Source organism: Tyto alba, unplaced genomic scaffold, assembly GCF_018691265.1.
Source record: "Tyto alba isolate M040663 unplaced genomic scaffold, T.alba_DEE_v4.0 Super-Scaffold_23, whole genome shotgun sequence".
NCBI classification, from domain to species: domain Eukaryota; kingdom Metazoa; phylum Chordata; class Aves; order Strigiformes; family Tytonidae; genus Tyto; species Tyto alba.
Window position 1 is genome coordinate 19,277,632 of NW_024881297.1, and position 20,851 is coordinate 19,298,482.

Below are 20,851 nucleotides of genomic sequence, written 5' to 3' on the forward strand. Positions count from 1 at the left end.
ACAAACTTCTATCCCTATTTTGAAATTCTGTAACAAAGATTTGCCACATGAATACCTACCTTATTTTAAATACTGTATATGGAAAATCATACCTGATATTTATTTATATGAAGCAATAAAACAGAAGGCTGGATTCGAATCACAGACTTTGTAAATTCACTTCTGGACTATCAGACATATATGCATACTTAGCTGAGATTTTCAAAGCAACTGTTTATTCCTAGTTAAAGAAAAAACAAGCACTTTTCTAATTTGGTTTAATGCTAGAAAAAGAAATAGGAAGGAAATGTTAGGAAAAGAAAGAAGAAGAGAGGAAGCAATATGAGGCTGCTGCTAAGAATGTTTTTTGAGTACAGCAGAAAACTAGCCTGATACTAAGCTCATGAGTGTTACAATGAAAGACAGGATTCTCCACAACGGGTATCACCTCAAAAATCTCCCCACTAGATGGTGCCAAGTAAACGAACAGCAGAAAAGTGCCTACACACAAGAAAGCTCCTTAGCAAACCGCAGAAACACCCAATTTGTCACAAAAGCTCTACCTATCCTAGTTTTCAACAAAAAATGTGTCTATTTTGCCTTTCTTTCTAGAATTTTTCACCCTCACTATGCTTGTCCTCCCTTCCACTAACAAACAGGTCCAATTAACCCAATGATTCGGTACAATGCAGCAGCACAGAAATTCACATTTTTCCCTGAAAGATACCCTGAATATTTTATAATTCAGCACACTTTGGTATTTCAGAAAAAAATACCAGAAGCTACAGTCATATTTCTTATTCTTCCCTTTCAAAAGACAGAATCTCCAATAATTTTACCTGGTTATGCACTCCCGTAAGAGACATGAGAGCTTTTTACTAGTAACAGCTGAAACGTTTTTCCACTGAAATTTACATTGTGTACAGAAAGCACAGGTAGTGAGCTCTTGTAACCGATTCTGGAAGTAAAGGCTCCTAAGAAGTGCTGTAAGTTTGTCAGTGAAAATATCCAGAATCCCAAACAAATATATATCATTACATATTACACGACTCTGTTCTAATATACCTACTGATATTATGAAGGTCATTTACCTCTAAAGCTTCTGTCATAATGCAACCCATAACAGCACAAATTCGCAGGGTTCCCTCAGTTTCTAGTTTATTTAATGATGATTTCACTTGATCAATGGGAACAAGCCAAGCACCAACTGCAGGCGTCGCAGTACTCAGGAGGTTCAGCTGCCTATTGAGAAAAAGAAAAAGAATCAGGTATTCACATTCAGCAGCAGCAACTAGCAAAATTTTCTAATGCTATTAAGAATGCCATTCAAATAGGTGGAATATGACAGAATAAAGTTACAAAGCAAAAAATGCCAACTTATGGCCCAGAAAATGAAAACTGTCTGTCCTGGTTTCAGCTGGGATAGAGCTAATTTTTCTTCTTAGTAGTTAGAATATGACATGTAAAATCCAAAATTTTAAATTTCCAAAAATTATTCAAATATTATTGAAATTACACTCAGAATCTACCAAATACAACTGCAATTTAACAAAGTAGAATTGTCATTTTCCTTAAATTTGGTAAAACTATACCTTGAAAATATATGGGCTGGAGAGCGCACATTGGTAGGGGCTGCAAAACTAAACCAAATTTCTTTGATTGTTAATTTCATGCTGCAAGAGTCAGGGGGAGGAGGCATCAAGGGTATGTCTTTTTTTAGATCATCAGATTCAACCCCTTCATCCTTAAAAAAGGAAACACAAAATCAAAAGTGAAATTGTTTTCCAAACTGATTACACCAAAAGGCACTAACATACCATACTGTGTACTGATCATAAGAAATAGCTTCATATGCATTTAGGCAAAAAAAATAAACTAATAATGTCCACCAGCTCTGCCAAGGCAATACCAAGAGATCTCACAGAAAGCCGAAAATTTAGCCTGCAAGTAGACAATATGAATGCAGTTGGCACAAGACGATATCTGTTAAATTGTTGTTTTTTTAAGAATGTTAATCACATAAAAAAAAAAAAAAAAAAAAAAAAAAAAGACAAACCAACCACCAATCATTTGTACATAGTATGTACGTACCTGCTCATCTGAAACTGAATTTCCATTAATATCTGAAGAGGGACTTATTCTATCACAAGGAAGGTTATCATCAGACACATCAGTATTATAGCCACTACCAGTTGGAGAATCTGAAGAGTTATTTGATGCAAGCAATCCACCTCTCTCCGTATCTCTTGATTTACCCATGACTCCAAATGTATTATACAATACTGCTCCAGATTGTCTTCCTCCTATAAAAGCACACATACCAAGACTGTAAATGTATGCTGTGCATGAACATCTGTAAGTTAAGTCCCATAGAAAAGATCTGCACTTAAGAGGACAAATACATATGATTTTGGTTAAACAAGATGTGTTAACATTACATACAACAATTTATCACCACATTTTTTATACAACAACTTAACAGTTAGTTGTAGAGCTTCTGGTAGTTTGTTCCAAGTAGATGATGAGTACTCACATGAAGACTGTTTTTAAACACTATTCCCTGAAAAGAGTAACTTGGATGACAGAAAATACATACCCACTGTTTCGTTGTTGTGGGTTTTTTTTTTTTTGTTTTTTTTTTTTGGTTGTTTTTTTTTGTTTGTTTGTTTTGGTTTGGTTTTTTGTTTGTTTGTTTTTTGTTTTGTTTTTTGTTTTTTTCCTTCTTTTTGAAGCTAGCTTTCTTCTCCCAAAGCAAAACTCTGGACCTATATGCAGACACTTACTGTGGGTATGATTGCAAGGTCAGAATTTAAGTGACCAGTGAAAGTATCAATTTCCACCTTTATTTTAAGTTCAGAAACTACTGAAACCAGTTTATATGAAATTGTTTCATACACTATTATAAGTAGTATCGATTACTGAAAGTTCCTTTATTGTATAATCTACTATGTGATCTAATTAATTTACAATAGATATATACTATTTAGTATCACCTATATTCAGCAATTTCTAACCAAATAATTGCTAAACTAGAAGACCTAACAACAGAATTGTTACCAGTTTCATAAAACAAAATAATATAAAGCCTACATAAGTTTTACCTTTAATAGTTAAATTTTCAATTCCACACTCGAACATTATCCAACCCCACTTCTCTTGACTAGGACCAATTCGAGTTACATCTGGAACAGCTTGTTGATCTGTTTCATCCACAAAAGCGAACTCATCCAACTCTTCCAAAGTAAAAAGAACTTTTGATTTCCCAAAAGGAATAGCTGTTATTGCACAAGTTCCAATATCTGTGAAAACAAACATATTTACCACTTTGTTACAAAATGAAAAAAACTTTACATCTTCAACCAGCTTTCTGAAGTTTACAGTGTTTCAGGAGTGTTGCTCCATTAGTATTACTCAAACAGGAGCTGGGGGCAAAAGAAGGAAAAAAGAAAAAAGGTAAATTGAAGCATAAGCAAGAAAAAAAGAAGCATAGAAAGAGGAAGAAAAATCTTTCTCCTGTTATGTTAATATGGGCAGAGTCATTTTTCAGTTTGGAAAAAACATGGCCCAAGTGACACAAAGTTAAACCTTCAAGACATTCCCAATCCTAAAAAGTCTGCCTTCTCTGTTTTTTTTTTTTAGAGTCATGATTCCAAAGACGTGTACAAACAAGCTCTTCCAATTTTTATCTGAAATGGGCAATTGGCCTGAAATTACTTTGCCAAAAAAATACATCCCTAATAAATGTCTAAAGGTTTGATAGAAACATATGACAACGATACTGACAGTGGTCTTGGATAATATGTTTTAGTACAAATACATTTGATATTGACTATAACATACCTGAAGGATATTTAGAAATAAAGTTCTAATTTTAATTCAAAGATCACTTCTTGATTGGAAGCATGTCTATGTCTGTGTTTGGAGGATGTAAAGCACTGAGTCTCACTGATTCCTAAGAAAATACAGACTCAAGTAGTTTTTAATTCATTATGATTTCGGTGTCTAAGATCCAGGAGGGTACTATGCTACATTGATTTCTTTGAGGTTAGGATGCAGCTTAAATATAAATCCTTTCTTCTAGTGACATTTCCAAACAAACATTTTAAATAATTTTATACCTATTGCCTATTAACTCTTACACAGAGCTAAATGTCAAATATCTGATGAAAAGAACTACACAAAGTAGTAATTTATGTACCTTCCAATCCTCACTTTCTGCCCCCAGCTAATAACTGCAATCACTTGTGAAGTATTCAGGATATGCTAAGACCCCCAGAAAGACATTTTTCAAACCTGTTAAATAGGAGATGATGAGTTTTCCTGGTTAAAATTCAAAAATTCCTTGGCCTTCCTGAATGTCTGCATCATACCTATCACAGGACACTACTGCCAAGATTCTACCTATAACTAAGTAAAAATGGAGTTAACCATTTTAATGTTCTCTTATTCCTCTTGTTTTCTTCCAATTTCATGTGCTCCAAATCTTTGCAAGCAGTCTTTTTTTTTTATTATTTCTTTTGTTTGTTTGTTTGGGGATTTTGGGGTTTTTTGGTTGTTTTTTTTTTGTTGTTGTTTTGTGGTTTTGTTTGGTTAGTTGGGTTTTTTTGTGTTTGGGTTTTTTTGGTTGGTTGGTTGGTTGGTGTTTTTTGTTTTTCTTTGGTTTTTTTTTTGTTTGTTTGTTCATTTATTGTGTGGTTTTTAATCATAGTTGTTTCACAGAGCACTTTCTCATGTCCTAAAGATTCCTATTCTTTATGGGACAGAGTAAAACACAGCACCAACTGGTATCGATTCCAAGAAAATTGAATCAGTTTTAACAAAAACTGCCTGTACTTTTGGTCATCTTTTCCAGGTTAGCCTTTCCAGGATCAAGAGTTACAGTCACTGAATTTAACGCATAGCTTCTTCAAGGGATTTCCTTAATACAAACAGGAAGGACGACTGAGTAGATTTCATTTTCAGTTTTATAGTCACTATAGTTGAAAATCTACAGCTTGGCATGCTGAAATTAGGAGTACAACAGGCACATTATACCTATCTTAAATTTGTTAGAAAGTAGTAAGAAAGCAAGGAAGTATAATTCATTCCCCGCATCGGTGACAAAAAATGGTAGCTGAAAAGAGGTCAGCTGGGAGGAAGGAAGTCCAGGCCTGAAATCCTACCAGTGCATATCATTATTTACAGTGCAATGCATCTGCCACACAAGCTGCTTAGAAGTTTGTCTTGATAGTTTTCACTCTGCCTACATTTAAATCTAGCACTTTAGATTCAGAAAATTCAGAAAATAATTCAGACCAACTATCCTAAACTCCTTTTTAGAGCATCTGCAAAATCTCCAGGTTCAAGTGTCTTTTTATCTGTGTTGATAAAAAAAACACCAAACTACAAGATCAAGGCCAACTATAGCTACTTGCTTCTATGAAAACTGGCATTTCCACAATTTAATAAAAGGCTTACCCGTTGTATCAAGGCCTCTAAGTTGTCCATGAACGCGATGGATGTTCAGTTTAGCAGCAACTTCTTTTCCTTTTTCTGCTCCAGCATTGGATCTCAGTGAGCCAGAAGACTGGGGCTGCATTTTACTGGTTTGGATGTAACGATCAAATGTCACAGAGTTCCTCCCAGTTTCTGCACTGTTTGAAGTATCCTCAACTATACCCCTTTGAATATAAGAGAGAAAAAACAATTAAGCACATCTCATATAGATACATTTTGTTTGATTATTTTTGTTTAAAATTTTAAGTGACATTGGCACACTAGTGTTAAAAAGAATTATTTGTAAGACAGAAGATATATACGCTTTGGTATAAAAATACTTTAAAAATTAATGTTATCCTTCATGACATTTAAGCAAGAAAGAGTTAAAATTCAAGTTCCAAAATTATTCCAGAAGGGATCCTCCACTTGTTAAAGAAACTACAATTCTAATTAGTTATTAGATGTGAATTTATAAAACACAGAAGACACATATTATTGCTTAACTCAGTCATGACTGTTTCAAATACTCTTCATAACTGCAAAAAATTAGCATCACTAAGTCTTTTGACTAACTTAACAAGAAAGAGCCACATATAGAGATACGTATTATTCTTACCTATTCATACGAACTTGTGTAGCAATTCTATCAAAACACAAAGCTACTAATGAAACATGAGTCACAGTTTTGCCAGAAGAAAGACCTGGGGATTCATCAACAGACGCTTGTAGTAAACACAGGTTCACCTATATGTAAATTCCCCCAAAGAGTGAAGAAATTTAGAAAAACATGTTACATTAAGTATACATCACTCATTTCTGATACAATCTTGTCTTATTCTTCTCAGTAAAATGAAAAACTAAAAGATAAAACTATCACACCTAGAAAATGAAAAACATAATTTAAAAACATGGCAGTCATTTATCCCTACAGTGGTTGTTATTTAACTTGCACACCTGCCATAATAAAATTGAGCAGCTCCAAAACAGTCTATCCTATTTAAAACATTAGTTATCTAATACAAACACTCAGCTTCACTTAGGCTTTTGGGGAACTAACAGGGATGCAAAATATGGGTAATTTGTGAGGCACATCTACTAATAAGCTAAACAAAAAGTTGTTACCTTTGGTACAGTAACGTTGGCCTGAAGACCTTTAATTGTCACATTATCTTGCTTTAGTGAGAGATTGGTCTGTCCTGGACCCTGGTTTGTTGTTCCTGTAGTGGTAGTATCTATTTTTGTTCCTCTAATATCCTGCTTTGAAGATAACTCAGAGGGGAGAAAAAATAATTTATTCTCACTGAAACTGAGAGCTACTACGCTAAAGAGTAACGTGATGGTTTATTAGCATGGATCAACAAGAGATTCTGACTTCATTTAAAGCACAATACCATGATTTCTAGAACAAGGACTGTAGCACTTACAGATACAATAAGTCTAGATCCATAAGGGTAGCAATGCCATTCTGCAATAAACTTTCTAATGACCAGATTTTAGCTGGAAGTTTGAATTCTACATACATAAGTTATACAGAACAACTAATTATGAAGTAAATAATTAGTGTCCATTACACTGTGAAGTCAAGAAATCACAAAAATATAGATATGATCATTAACTTGGACAGAAAGCACTACTAATTCTGTAGAACTACCACACAATTCTTTTCAAGCTAAATTAATTTTGTAAGGTATCAGATGAACTGCAAAAAACCCCAAACCCATGCACCTTCACAGCTTAGTTTTAACTTTCCTTTCACAGACACTATCTCCCTAACTACCAGAAAATAACATGATAATAACAACAATGTATTGCTAATATGATTATAATACATAAGAATATCAGTTACTGTAATTTCTAAGAACAGAATGTATGATCTCCTGTAAATTACTGTAGCTACTGACTAGACCATCCAAACTAGAAAAACTTCGCTTCAATTGCATAAGAGAGATTCCTGGTCACTGAAAGACAGTGCGTAACAGTTGATTATAAAAATGCACGTACATTAGGCATAAGAGAAAAACAAATCTATATTCCAAATTAATATAGCATTTAGATACTATATCTCAAAACACTGAATTAAATTATTTTTTTTTAAACTTAAAATACAGAAAACAATATTCTTTCAAGTCTGTGCATTTTTCTTGTTCTCTTTCTTACATTTTCTGAGAAGCTCGTCTTGCTGTTCTGTACAGCGTCTCGAAGAACTTTGCAGTGCAGATCATCAACGATTGCTGCGGGGTGTCGAGAGCTAGCACAATGCACCATTGCTTCTATATACCTGTGAGAAGAAACAAGCCCACAACAGACCACTTAAAATTCCAGTTTTGCATGACACACCATCAATAATCTTTAATTAACACTACAGAGAAAAAAATTAAGCACTGACAGATATAAAGAGCACTTCCTTGGTCAGCACAGCATTCTTCTATCTTAAGGAAAATGCAGAATTACATTCATTGGGTACAAGCCCCTACTGTTCCACCAGTCATGTTACTCAATCCTTCTATCTAAACCTTTGCTGAACAGAACAGCTTTGATTTTAGACAATTTTTAGCATAATCGATTAACACTGTAGTAGTAAAAATAAAATCAATTACCTGTCCAGTGCCTCTGCTACAAGAGGAGTCAGAACTACATCTACAGTTCCTTTTACTTCTACTATTGCTGTTGTCCGTGTCTGGAAGACAGGGTGATCCGATGTCCATTCTTCTGTTATTGTTTCATCATCTGTATTTTCTGCAGACTTCTTTTCCAAAGGAGTATAAGGTGTACTAAACAAGTCAAATACATATTAATAATCTAGGTTTGTAAAATAAATAAAAAAGTGTCTTGGTATCATTTTAATTCTTATTAAAATGCATATAATGGCAGATTTCTTCTACCACATAGTTTAGAAAGCACAGAAATATATCCCAGTGCAAGGTCCTTCCCTAGTTCAAGTTCTGCAAGGTTTTCGCAATGCAGTGGATACTTGCCATAAGCACTTGCCACATTTATTTAAATTAAATTTAATTTCTTAATCTTGAAATTGTATGGGTGAAATCATTTAATGCTTTCACGGTGCACTTTCTTTTTGACCAAACCCAAACATTTTATAATAGAATACTCTGTTCTAAAATAGATCTGTACTGAAAACTACTGCTTCAAATCAAAATTTGGAAGGGCTAGCAAGAGCCAAAATATTTAACAAGAGTATCAGGAAAATCCTACTTTTAAAAGATATGGTAATAATGTTATGCAGTATTCAACTTACTTAGATGTTGATCCTGTAAGCTGCATGCCTCTGTCCAGTAACGAATTAGCTGTGAGACCCTGTTTAACAATCTAAGATAGAAATGCAAACAAATGTATTACATGCCTTCTATATATGAAAAAAATACCCAAGGCATCTTCAAATAAAGATTCTCCATACAGTTTTTTTCTGAAAAGGATCCGTCGTATGTAGATTCTCTATTATAGTAGACAGAAACTCCTAGGTTTATTTTTTTAAATTACTTGAGAGATTAGATTACAAAGGTTTTTCATTGATAAATAGTGACTAATTGCTCTTAAAAAAAAAAAACAAAACAAAACAAAAACAAACTTCGAATACTAATCTATGAAAGGCTTGCATAAACACAAAGCTTTTGCTGCAAATTGATAACAAATTAAATTCCAGAGGTTAGACACCAATTTTCTATAAAGTAATTTCCATTATTTTCCATGTATTTAATTTCAGCTCCTTCCTTAAGCATGTACGCTCATATCACATACATCATGAGGAAAAAAAAGCACGGACATTTACAAAAATCATTTGCTAAATCTGAATTTCAATTTTACTTTAAATAAAGCATTTACACTCTAGATTATACTTTAGCAGTTTTAAATGTACTGCTACTGAATTTCTGTGTAACATATTTTACACACAACTCACGTAAATATCCTTCAGCTGCACGTCATTCAAAAGGCAGCATTTTTAAGGGCATTAATGAGAATTCAGAACATACATCTTATCCACAGAATTCTAACTCCCTCTTTTTTTTTGCACAGTCTCCCAGCCACACTGCCCATGATCTGAAGTCAGAAATCCAAGGTATTCCTTAACTAAAAGCAAAGAAGTTTCAAGTTTCTCATAGCTTTATTTACACAACCAGTGTACTAAGCAATTCTAATTTCCTTTGAATTCATATTCCTTTTTCTACTCCTCCTTCCTCCATCTTCCATACCTTAAAAGTTGGGACAGAAAGTTGCTCAAAAGATGATGAACTTTCTTCACTCGTCGGTGTGTCAAGGTCTAAAGGGCGATGTAATGAGGATTTTGAAGTTCTTTTGTTAGTTGGATGCTTTACTGACCAGTTGATCACCTGGAACTGTGTAAGATAATTTTGGTAACATGCCATTACAGGCTGCTGGGAAGTTATTTGCTCACTTTCCACAGTCTTCTCAGATTCCACAACATATATGTTCTCAACATGCTCATCTTCTCCTCCCAGAGCTGAAACAAATGAAGCCTGTGAAGGATGAGTCTTAATTGGCAGTGTTTTAACATCTTGGCTGATTTCTCCATGGATTGTGCTTGTTAAGGGCCCTTCCACACTGTGATAAATAGACCCTCTACTATATTCAATTTTCTGAGCTTGCTTTTTTCTCTTCTTCCTCCCTGGATAGGTTCCTGGACCTTCATCACTACTTATTGGCTCAAACTCTTCTGCTGCAGAAAAATAAGCTTCACTATCAGCCATTGACATACTGGAATCCATGGAGCGATACTGGTGAAATGAGTTTGAATCTGCAGATGGAGTATACGGAAAAGAACCAAAGCTCCTCCTCTGCTTTGGAGAGTCTAAGACATTCTCATCACTGCGAGACACATCGCTGCTGAACTGCACACCAACTGGAACAGGCTGCTTGTCTCCGTAGAAGGCTGCCGTGAGGCTCTTGGTGCTCCCGAGCCGGGTGGAGCAGACAGACGCTTGCCGTTTCAGTGGAGACCTCATGGGAGACTGACCAACAGGCCTTTCCTGGTTGCCAGGGGATGCAGGGCTGCCCTCTGCACCCTCGACTGCAATGCTGGAAACAAAAATTAAAGGTTCAATAGCTTATTTTATTATCATTGCTTCTCTTTTTATATTACAGAAGCTTCCAAATGATTTTGTGACTTTCTATTAGTGTAGCAATTAGTTTCATAATACTGATTACATGCTAAATTCTGCCACTTGTTAGTCCACTTGTCTACATGGAGGATGGAAAAATAAACATTAACAGCAAGTGCTGCTGTCTTACATGCTGGATTTTCTACTCAGATAAGGTAGTCATCCCCATTGGAGACCTAAATTTACATTCAAGCTAGGAAATGCATTTCAGCAGTACCATTAGAAAACAACCAATACTTTATAAATTGCTAAATTTAAGGGGTTTTCCTGTCATAAGGTGTTCAAGAGTAAAATTATCCTTCTACTCAGACAGAGTACTAACCTTCCATGACCATCCTCCCTTTTTGCACCAGACAAGAACTCCTTCTGTCCCAAGTGATCCTCAGTAGCTGATGACGGGCTGTCCTTCTCACCTGCAAGCAAGGGGAGTGCAGCACTAGAACTGCTCGTTTCCTCTGAGGAAGATGAGGAGCTATGGGAGCGCAATGGCACTTGTAGGCTCAGATGTTGTGCTTTTCTTTCTATTTCTATGCCCACAGATCTGCAATCCCAATCTTTTCGTTTTACACCATTTGTTTTACCTAGGATCAGAAACAGAAAAGAGAAATTGATAACGCAACTGCAGTGGTCTCTTCCCTGACCACTGAAATAAAAATCCTTCTTAAAGACAAGCCCTAGTTTTGAAATACGTACACATACTAGCATGTTGTACTAACAAAAATTAATAAAATCATAGCAGCAAAACATCAGATGGTCTCACCAGACTGCTTTCTATTTAAGTAGAACAGATGCAAGGCAAAAAACTTCTTAGTCAGGAAGGAATTGCACATTAATATAAAAATTCAGTATATGTAAGCTTGCTCACTACTTTCAAGCTACTGTCTGCTCTTAGAAGGGCCCATGCCACTACAAGACCTCTTGTACAAGAGCACAGGTAGTACTACTCATTACCAGAATCAGAAATAATGTAAATACTAATGTACAGTTAAGAAATTATACTTTGGGGCAAAAATTACAGTACAATGCATTCTCACCATCTAAAATTTTAGGAATCTCCTTAGTAATTATCCATTCTCCTGGCTGCAGTAACGACTGCCCATAAAACATATCAGATTCTGCACTTGTACTTGAGAAAGCAGAGCTGCTTGAAGGTGTCAGTTCCTCAAGTTTGAAAAAGTCTAGTCCTGTTAATGTGCCACCGAAGAATCGACAGCCACCAAGACAGCCACACTTGTTCTTGCTTCTCTTATTCCTCAAATTATCATCAGGCCACAAAAACCACAATCTACACAAGAGCAGAAAAACAGAAATGATAATGAAAACATGACCACATCAGGCTTAGTACCTTTAAATTCAGTGAAAGCAAGATTAAAAGATATCCCTCTGTTATATGTGAATTCTTATGTCACCTGGCATGAAACGAGCTAGTAAAAGTTTAACTGAAACACAGATGTCAGACACAAAATGAAGGATTAGCTCCAGAAAGGAGCAAATCACACGTGTATATGCAGCGCTCAGGCAGCCGTGCTCAGGCACAGACTATGTTCACCTGCCACAATACATGCTAATATAGTAACAACCGTTTCTCTCTGCATGGAGGCCGTCACTGCAAACACAATCCACGCTGGTGGGCGTTGCTTATGTCAGAGGCATCTGCTCTTTGGGTAGACATACAAATCACAGTTAGCACCAGGCATCTTGCACACAGCTGTTTATCAGCTTGCTCAAGACTTTTTGAGGCCTGTTTTCAGTCCAGCCTGAGAACAAAGAACAAATTCGATTCCCTCCTGTCCCCGATCTTCATTTTGGGAAATAAAGGAAGGTAGAGACAAAAATTTAAGTTTTGCAAAAAAATCATGCAATTCTGTATAGTCCCAGCACATTCAAACCACCAACCCCATGAGCTAAGCATTCAACATACTCTAAAAAAGTGACAAGAAATTGTAATTTATGTAAGCAATTCACAACCTCAAAAGAAAAAATAAAGTTCCATCATTAGATTAATGTACTAACTTATACCCCCAAAAAAAATTTAATTGCATCTTCTTCAATCATGTCTCTTACCTCTTAGTTCGGTTATCATGCGTTTCTAAGAAATGTCTCTGCACTTCATGTTTAGAAGGATGATCTGCAGCTAAAGCGATGTCAGCAGTGATAAGCCCCAAGTTGACAGAGCCAGCTTCCAGCCAGTATGCCCTCCTTAATATTGGCTGAAGACCAGTTCTGCAATTGTTCACCTGCTCAACGTATTGTCTCAGTTGGAAGTCTTGAATAGCAGCACTTACACCTTCTCGAACAGACTGGTTGTGGAGGTTGCAGTTTGCAATACGTATAGCACCCATCTGAAAACATAATTTAAAACATGAACTCTGATTAGTCATGAGTGAAACAAAGAAAGCATAGCCTTAAACCAGCTAACACATCACCTACTACATTCCAGAAACATCTCCATTAACTATTCTCTCCAAAAAAGACAGAGAGCCAGTTTCATATAAAAGCACGCACAGACACAAAAGAAGGCAAGCTTAGAAATTAGTTTCAGCCAGTTGTTAAATAACAAAAATAACATCTTTATTTATGAGTCTCCTTTTGTAAAGGCATTAAAAAAGACAGCTCAACTTTGGACAGATGTTGTAATGAACCTTTAAAAAATTAAATCATTATTAAATTCTTCACTGTCATCTAAAACCAAAGAAATCTTAAACTTTCAAAATCAGATGATTTGACAATATATATAATTCTATGTCCTTAGACTAAAACATTGATTATATACTTTGAATAAAGCAGTATTAACTCTACAATTAATAAATACCTCAGTGAGACAACCATGTTAAATACTGCAAAACTCAAGAAATTCTAGATACTAAACCTTAACTGAGATCTATATGAATTGTGTTCTGGTAGCCGTTATATGACCACACTAACTCCAGTAGTTTTCTTGAACCAAACAGGAGGCTGCCCCTCTCCTATGGCAAACCTGCTACCAGCAGTAGCCAACCCTCCCCAGAGACAAACCAGAAGTTCTTGCTTTACCCCCACACTCAGCTGTGGGAACTGGTCCCTGTACAACTAACCTGCCTGCCCATACAGTATCCATCCTCCCCGACACTGGCGTACACTACTAAAAGATGACATAGCCCTGCCACATATGCTTAGTCTTCAAACTTCAATCTGAAGACATTGGACCAAGTTTCCTGCACAGCTTGAGTCTTTTCCAAAAAGTCACCGTGAAGTACCTGGAAATTTCAAATTGAGTTTTCAAACTTTTCACAAGGAAAGGAAGGAAAGCTGAAAAGGAACCCAGCCATGGAAGAGCTACCCACAGAGTTATTATTAAATTAGTACTTCTCATCTCTGTCACAGACTATAAAAGAGCACTGGAAACTTTTTTTTTTAAATTCAAATGAAATGCAGTCAGGATATAATTTTCTATAGTGGTTCAGGTTATTAAGCTGCCTTTGAAAATACTGCCATTCATATTGATGCCTATAAACACGGTTAGTATTTGTGGTGGTGCTTTTTAATATTGGACTCAAAAGAACTTGGAGACTCAAATACTATTTTTTTTTTTTAACTGTCACAAGGTAGCAAGCCATTCAAATGGCAAGATACCATGCTGTTAAAAATGTCTAAAATAATTACCACTTTCCTTCAGTTAGATTCTTGCTCATAATGTGAAGCTGTCCCCAAAACCTTACATGTTAAGTTTGGTTTTCACAGCTGAATTCATTAATGGAGAGCACAACTACTAGTCACTTAAACCAGCATAGCACTTTTCTCCTTTTCTGTTGCTACCATAACTCAATTGTCTCTTAACTTATATTTTCCTACATTGAGTACCTCATTCCAGTTTTCTCTTGTATGATAGGATAATGGAGAGAGTATCTGCTCTCTCTGCACATCCTTTTTTGAACGGAGGATACAACATGCAGTATTCTAGATTCAGTCTGGCAGTAGCACTAACACTTCTCCCATCTCTATCAAAGATATAACTTCATTCAAGCAGCTGTACCACATAACCTGATTATGAGGTATCAATCACTGACTTGTACACAGCCCATATAATTAATTTCCAGTTGCTGAGTTACTAACTTACAGCACAAGTTCTTATTAGTTCTCAGGTACAGACACTGAGATTTATGTTGCCCAGTGTTTTCGTAAATTTTTTTATGCCAATCCTGCAGCTTCCACTCTTATTTTGGCAGACATCCACTCCTCCTTACCATTTTCCAAGATCAGTAATGGAATTACTACACAGAAGCCAACCTGACCTACTCCTGGGCAAGCCCAAGCCAACCTTTTATCACTTAAATTTTCAGAGATTCTGCTTAGTCTGTTGCATGTAAGCAAGCAATAAATTCAGGTAGCTATTCTATCAAAAAATGCTAAGAACTCTATGGACAAAGGAGTATTTTAATTGCTGTTAGGATACATATTTTTACCTTTATATTGGTGGCACAGCCATGTTCTACCACATACAGATCTGCTCCGTCCATGGCTAAGCGTGTCATAGTGTACTTTAAGTCATCAGATGTTGGGCATGGCCCAGGGATGCAGTTCATCTGAAGGAAATAAAAAAAAAAAAAAAAGTTTAAATATACATTAGGTGTTTTAGTTTAATTTGTGCTTATCCTTGTTTTTATGTTCTAGTTAACAGAGGACTCAAACCAGAGCAATAAAAAGTTACTTATTCTACATTATCAACATGAGTTTCAGATTGGGTGTTTCTGTGCTAAGGTTTCATTTTCATTAGTGTGTGTTTCATACTTCTGTCCAGCAATGCCTGGGGACCCAGCTGGCTCTCCTGGCTTCCACCAGCAAAAGGCAAATGAAGTCTCCTAATAGAGAACATCACAAAAACTGGAACAAAACAAGAAGGATGTCAAGAGATGAAATCTAGGATTCATACTTAATATATGGTAAGCCTCCTTCCGTCTTCAAGTGACCGTGCACATGGATTCCAAGAAATAAGCACGAAAAGCAGAATTCACAATTGCATAATGGTCAAGTAAGAGTCCTGTGTTAAAACCAACAAAATTTAAAAGAAAAAGTGCATGGAACTTGTAAGTTGCCAGCTTAAGTCTCACACCAAAGCACTGTTTCATCAACAGAGGATAGAGGATGAAAAAGTACCATGGAAATGTTCCAGAAGCATGAGGGAGAGCATGACCTTTGTCTCTTAAGCGACACTGGAGTATGCCTTTTGGCTCTTAACTGTCACAGAAGAGCTAAGAATCTAGGCACGACTTCAGCGGATACCGTTTCTCAAAATGATTCATAGAGCTCAAAACCATTATGCATATTCACAGGAAAAATCCAGAGAAAATTGCCTTTCTTTCTAAAACATAATTAGCTATACTTTATCAAAGGGAACATCCAATCTGACCATATACTCCATGTGTCTTGGTCAACTTTAAGGCTGGATTTCTAAACTGTTCCAAAGATCCTATGCAAATATAGAAAGCAATTAAGACAGATGAAAGGTTACCTTAGAGTCACAAAACCGCCGATCAATTCCATGCTGGCATATTATTACAGATTTTGGCCTTTCCAGTTCAAACTCCCGGCACACGACATGAAATACAAAAGTCTGTCCCCATTCCAGAAGACAGGCAAGCTGTAAGCACATAACAACACGTTGTCTAATAGTAGGTACATAAAAGGAACTTTCAGTATTCAACAGAGCACTGAAAGAACATCACCAAAGGCAGAAGGTGAGCAGGAGCAAAAACAAAGACCCCACCATAACATTCTGGCTGCATTACCTTGCTTACTCATAGTCTATTTACTGTTACTTAAGATTAATTTTTTGGTTTTGTGTGCACCACAATATGCAAGTCTCTGTAGTTTTTCATGGAAAACACTGTGACATTAAACAATTTCCTACATTATTTCTTAATATAAAGAAAAAGATTTTGCTATTACAGTCACCCGAGAACTTGTAAAGACAGAGCTCCCCTTATTTTACCTCAAAAATACTCTATTACCGTTCATAATTTAAATCTCAGACTTCCTTGCATATAAATAATAAAGTTACATGTAGAAAGCATAGAAAAAAACTGGCTAAACAGAACACTGCTGAATCTCAGTAGATCTTGTAATGACCCTATCATTGACTTAAGTCTTTTATATACTTATCTCATTCATAAAGGAAATGATTCATGACTGACTGTCTCTATTATGAGAGGGAAATGGAGTTTTTTTGGCTAGTCAAAGGAAAGGGCATTTTGTCTTGGTTTGGGCTGAAATAGAGTTAATATTCCTTTTCAGGGACTAGATGAGTGCTGTGTTTTAGATTTAGTTTTGGGTTTGGTATGAGAAGAATGCTGATAGCACACTGATGTTTTCAGCTGCTACCGAGACTTCAAGGACTCTCCAACTCCTCATGTTCTGCCCGTGCGCAAGGGCACAGGGAGCAGGGAGGGAGCACGGCCACAGCACCTGACCCAAACTGGCCAGTGAAATATTCCATATCATGGCACGTCATGCTCACTATATAAAGGAGGGGTGGTTGGGAAGGAGCTCTCTCGCTTCCGGGATTGCGATTGTGGGATCTTGGTATCTCGGGGTCGCTGGCCGGGAACGGGCTGGATATTGGTCAGCGGGTGGTGAGCAATTACGCTGTACATTGCCTGTTTATATATTTCTTTTTGTTTTCCCCCCATCATCGTTATTGTTTTTGTTTTATTGCCATTATTAAACTGTTCTTATCTCAGCCTGCGAGTCTCCCTTCACCCCTCTAATTCCCTCCCCCATTCCCAGGTGGGGAGGGGGAAGGGAGGGTGACCAGCTGCGGGGGTTGGTTGCCGACCAGACCCAAACCACACCAATTTAAAATCAGCAGTAATTTAAATGGAATTTAATATAGCTATGCCTGTCCTGCGCAAAATCTCTCCTCTTCCCCTTAATATTGTCCCTTCACAAATTCTCCCAATACATCACACTGTGGGAGGAAAAAAGCTAATGACCCTGAAACAGCAAAGTCAAGTTTTGCTCCATAGCAATGCTGACAACAAAACATAAAATAAAATAAATATCCTGTACAAAGCATACAAATGAGAATAGCTTTGTAAGGGAAGAAAATCCTTAAGTTGTGTCAAGCATTTAGAAATGTTCTGTAACGTTAAAGTACTTTGAATCAGCTAGGTTTAATTTTGAAGCATAGAGCAGTGGAGTAAATACTATAGCTTGTCTAAATAATTAGTAGTATTTTGGGAAATACTGACACATTTTCATGCTACAGATACAGTTTTTTGTATCTGGAGTCTATTCCTTAGATTTACTGAAATTGCTTTTATGCCTTATTTTGATTTTATTTGCTGCAGAAGTGAAATGAAATACATGTTTAATCCTAGAAAATAATGAAGATTTTTAGAGGAATAAGATGATGTTGAAGTGCCTTTAAAAAAGGTTTAAAAATAAATACATGAACCAAACAGTAACTACTAAATAGAACTTGTGGACTTTTCTCATGTCTTGGAACACACTGACAAAGCAACCTTTTTTAAAGATCTGGCAGCCCACACCATAAATAAATCAAAGTGATCTGCCTATTGTAGACTTGGAGTCATTACTATGTCCTGAAAAATAAAAATAGCATAAATGGCAAAACTAAAAGGAGTTAATGCTAAAACTGGCCCAAGAAAATCCAATACTGTGAAAGCAAACTATGTTCCAGTGGGACCAAGCATCAGCATTTGCAGTGAGTACCATGACTGAGCTATGAGCTACTCTCCATCCGAGGCTTGCCCATACCTCACTCCCACAAATGATCTCCTTTGTCTTCTGCTTTAAAATGTGGCTTTGTCCATCGCTTTCCATGGAAAGGCAGAGCTTTATCTTCAAGCTAAATTCTTGTCAGATACTCAACTTGATATCCTTACTGCTGGCAGCATCCCTTCATGCAAATGCCTACATATCTCCAAGAACCTTATATCCAAGGGATCTTGAATTGCCTTTCAGACTGCAATCACAGCTGAATACTTCGTTTGTCCTTCCCAGAGAGTTAACCAGCAGGGGTAACAAACCTGCATCTCCAGACATCAGCATCATAAAACTGAAGTAACCTCAGAGGAAGTCACAGACAACTAAATCACCTCATACTTTAACCTTTTGAATAGATTTTTTTTTTTTCTCCTCTTCATCACATTACCTAGTTTATGGCTGAAGACATCCCAAAACATCCGCTCTATTTACAGAGAAGTATTATTTACTCTGCAATTAAACCACTTACAGTGCATGTAGATACTGTGGTTGCCTTTCTAGTCAGTATTAAATTACTTTAACATACACAGATGTAACATTCATGTGGTTTACACGTAGTGACAACAGAGTATTCACTACTGATTTTTTCGTGCTCTCCTACCAATGTTGTTTCAAATTCTCATACAACACTAGCCACTCTGTTATACCTAGGTTTAATATAAATATCAGGTTCAGCCCATTTAGCATCTCCTATCCATTTACAGAAATTATTAGATTTTCTAACTATAAAACTAAGGTTTACTTAAAGCACAGATGCATCCAAATCCAGCTGAGATCACATCCTCTCCAAAAATCCGCGCTACACCAGTTTTACAAGGAAGGTAAATAGTTTCTCGATGGTACCTGTGGTGCCGTAACTTTGGCTGTAAGACTTCCAGCTTGTACATCTATCAGCCATGCATATTCTAAAGTATCACTCCCAAGAGGCAGGCCTTCTGCTGAAAACATCGCGTGAGCACGCAGCTGCAGACCTGACAGGCTGATGTGACCCTCTCGAAGAACTTCATCCACTGCAGGTCGCTGTTAAGAACAAGTAAGGTAAAGCTAATATTTGCAAAGAATACATCAACAGAAAGGGTGAAAAACTGTGTAGCCAGAGGTACTTCATTACGCATTCATCTTCACCTCTTAAATCCTGTAGACTTTTGTACAGCCAGAATGCCTGGAGACTTCTCAACATGACCCACACATCAACATATATGCAAATCTTACAGGGTGGGGGCGGGGAGGGAAATTTATCTAACCCAAGTTTGTTCTCATTTTTAAGCAACCATTATAGACAACCTTCCCTTGGTGAACTCCACACAGTGACATCTAGACACCATCTGTTAAATATTACTGCAATAAAAGATAAACAGGGAACGGAAGAGCATGTTTAACAATGGAAGTGATCAAGAGGTTAAAAAACATGACTTATGAAGGTTTGCTACTATCCGAAAGCTGACACATCATAAAAAAATAAATTTAAAAACAAGTTTAAAAACCCAAACAACAAACACCAGAGGCTGTCCTCTAAGTCACACTTTTCACTGCAGTATTTCTTAGCTACCTAAAAGCAAAGTTACTCGTTTGCAAATATGAAAATTCAGATACAATACTTTTCAGAAGAATACTACTCCATCAGCCAGATAAGAAACTGAAAAGATAAAAATGGCACAGGCATACACTTGTAGATTGTGCCTGCATGGAGGTAAGCAGTGGATTAAAGGCAGTAAGTCAGCCCCAAAACTTCTCTTTCATTCAGTTTTTTTAACTTGTTACCCTGCCTGGTTTGTTTTTCACAGTCAGCAAACCTTGTGGAGTTGCTTAATGATGACAACACATGCTCTACTCTTTTGATATGACTCTTGACTTATGTCTTGGTTTAGAAGCTATTTCAAGACAATATGAATGGGAAACACGAAGCAACAAGACTTGCTCAGGCTAGGCAGGAGGGAAATTCCTGTTCTATCTACATTAGTACTGTGAACTTCTCACTTTGAGGTTAAACTGGGAAGTATCAAACAGCATTTTTGAGACATGTAATATGAATAGAGAATCAAATTTAAACTTTAAAAACCCCCCCAAATATTAGTGTTTACAACATTAAGTGGCAAGAATTAAAACAAAGTCAAACACTAGGCAATAGTAACACATAACTGATCAAAACTTTCTTCACGGTATTTTAAAAAACATGTCACCTTGCATGTTTATCATTTCAACCAACAAAAATTCCCAGGCAGAAGTCTTACTTGTCTGAGTTAATGTTTCTGAATGAAAATAAATCCAACCAAACTGAACATATAAAACCTAAGACAAAATAAGTTACAGATTTGAACAACATTTAAGGGTCTCATTCAATGCACAAAATAGACTGTGTTCTTAAATAAGCAGCTATTCAAATGCTAGGATTCCTCATAGAATAAACAAAGAACAAACAAACAAAACACCACAGAACATAATATACAAAACCTTCCAGCAGACTTGGGTACCATAAATTGAAATTCATAGGATGCAAT

At 36.4% G+C, this 20,851-nt stretch overlaps 1 protein-coding gene across 9 annotated transcripts in view; it reads right to left on the reverse strand.

The window, feature by feature from the left end:
* The window catches only part of KIAA1109 (KIAA1109 ortholog), a 126,319-nt gene that overhangs the window by 60,204 nt on the left and 45,264 nt on the right, over positions 1-20,851 (reverse strand). For all 9 annotated transcript variants that reach the window (XM_042796299.1, XM_042796296.1, XM_042796302.1 and 6 more), the window contains exons 22-38: positions 19,197-19,373; positions 16,078-16,206; positions 15,032-15,151; positions 12,654-12,931; positions 11,624-11,874; positions 10,912-11,170; positions 9,663-10,506; positions 8,711-8,781; positions 8,055-8,228; positions 7,615-7,735; positions 6,580-6,726; positions 6,074-6,201; positions 5,437-5,639; positions 3,081-3,278; positions 2,071-2,282; positions 1,572-1,723; positions 1,071-1,221 (exon numbers count right to left, since the gene is read on the reverse strand). In XM_042796299.1, the coding sequence (XP_042652233.1) occupies positions 1,071-1,221; positions 1,572-1,723; positions 2,071-2,282; positions 3,081-3,278; positions 5,437-5,639; positions 6,074-6,201; positions 6,580-6,726; positions 7,615-7,735; positions 8,055-8,228; positions 8,711-8,781; positions 9,663-10,506; positions 10,912-11,170; positions 11,624-11,874; positions 12,654-12,931; positions 15,032-15,151; positions 16,078-16,206; positions 19,197-19,373 (3,615 nt within the window). The remainder of the gene's footprint in view (positions 1-1,070; positions 1,222-1,571; positions 1,724-2,070; positions 2,283-3,080; positions 3,279-5,436; positions 5,640-6,073; positions 6,202-6,579; positions 6,727-7,614; positions 7,736-8,054; positions 8,229-8,710; positions 8,782-9,662; positions 10,507-10,911; positions 11,171-11,623; positions 11,875-12,653; positions 12,932-15,031; positions 15,152-16,077; positions 16,207-19,196; positions 19,374-20,851) is intronic.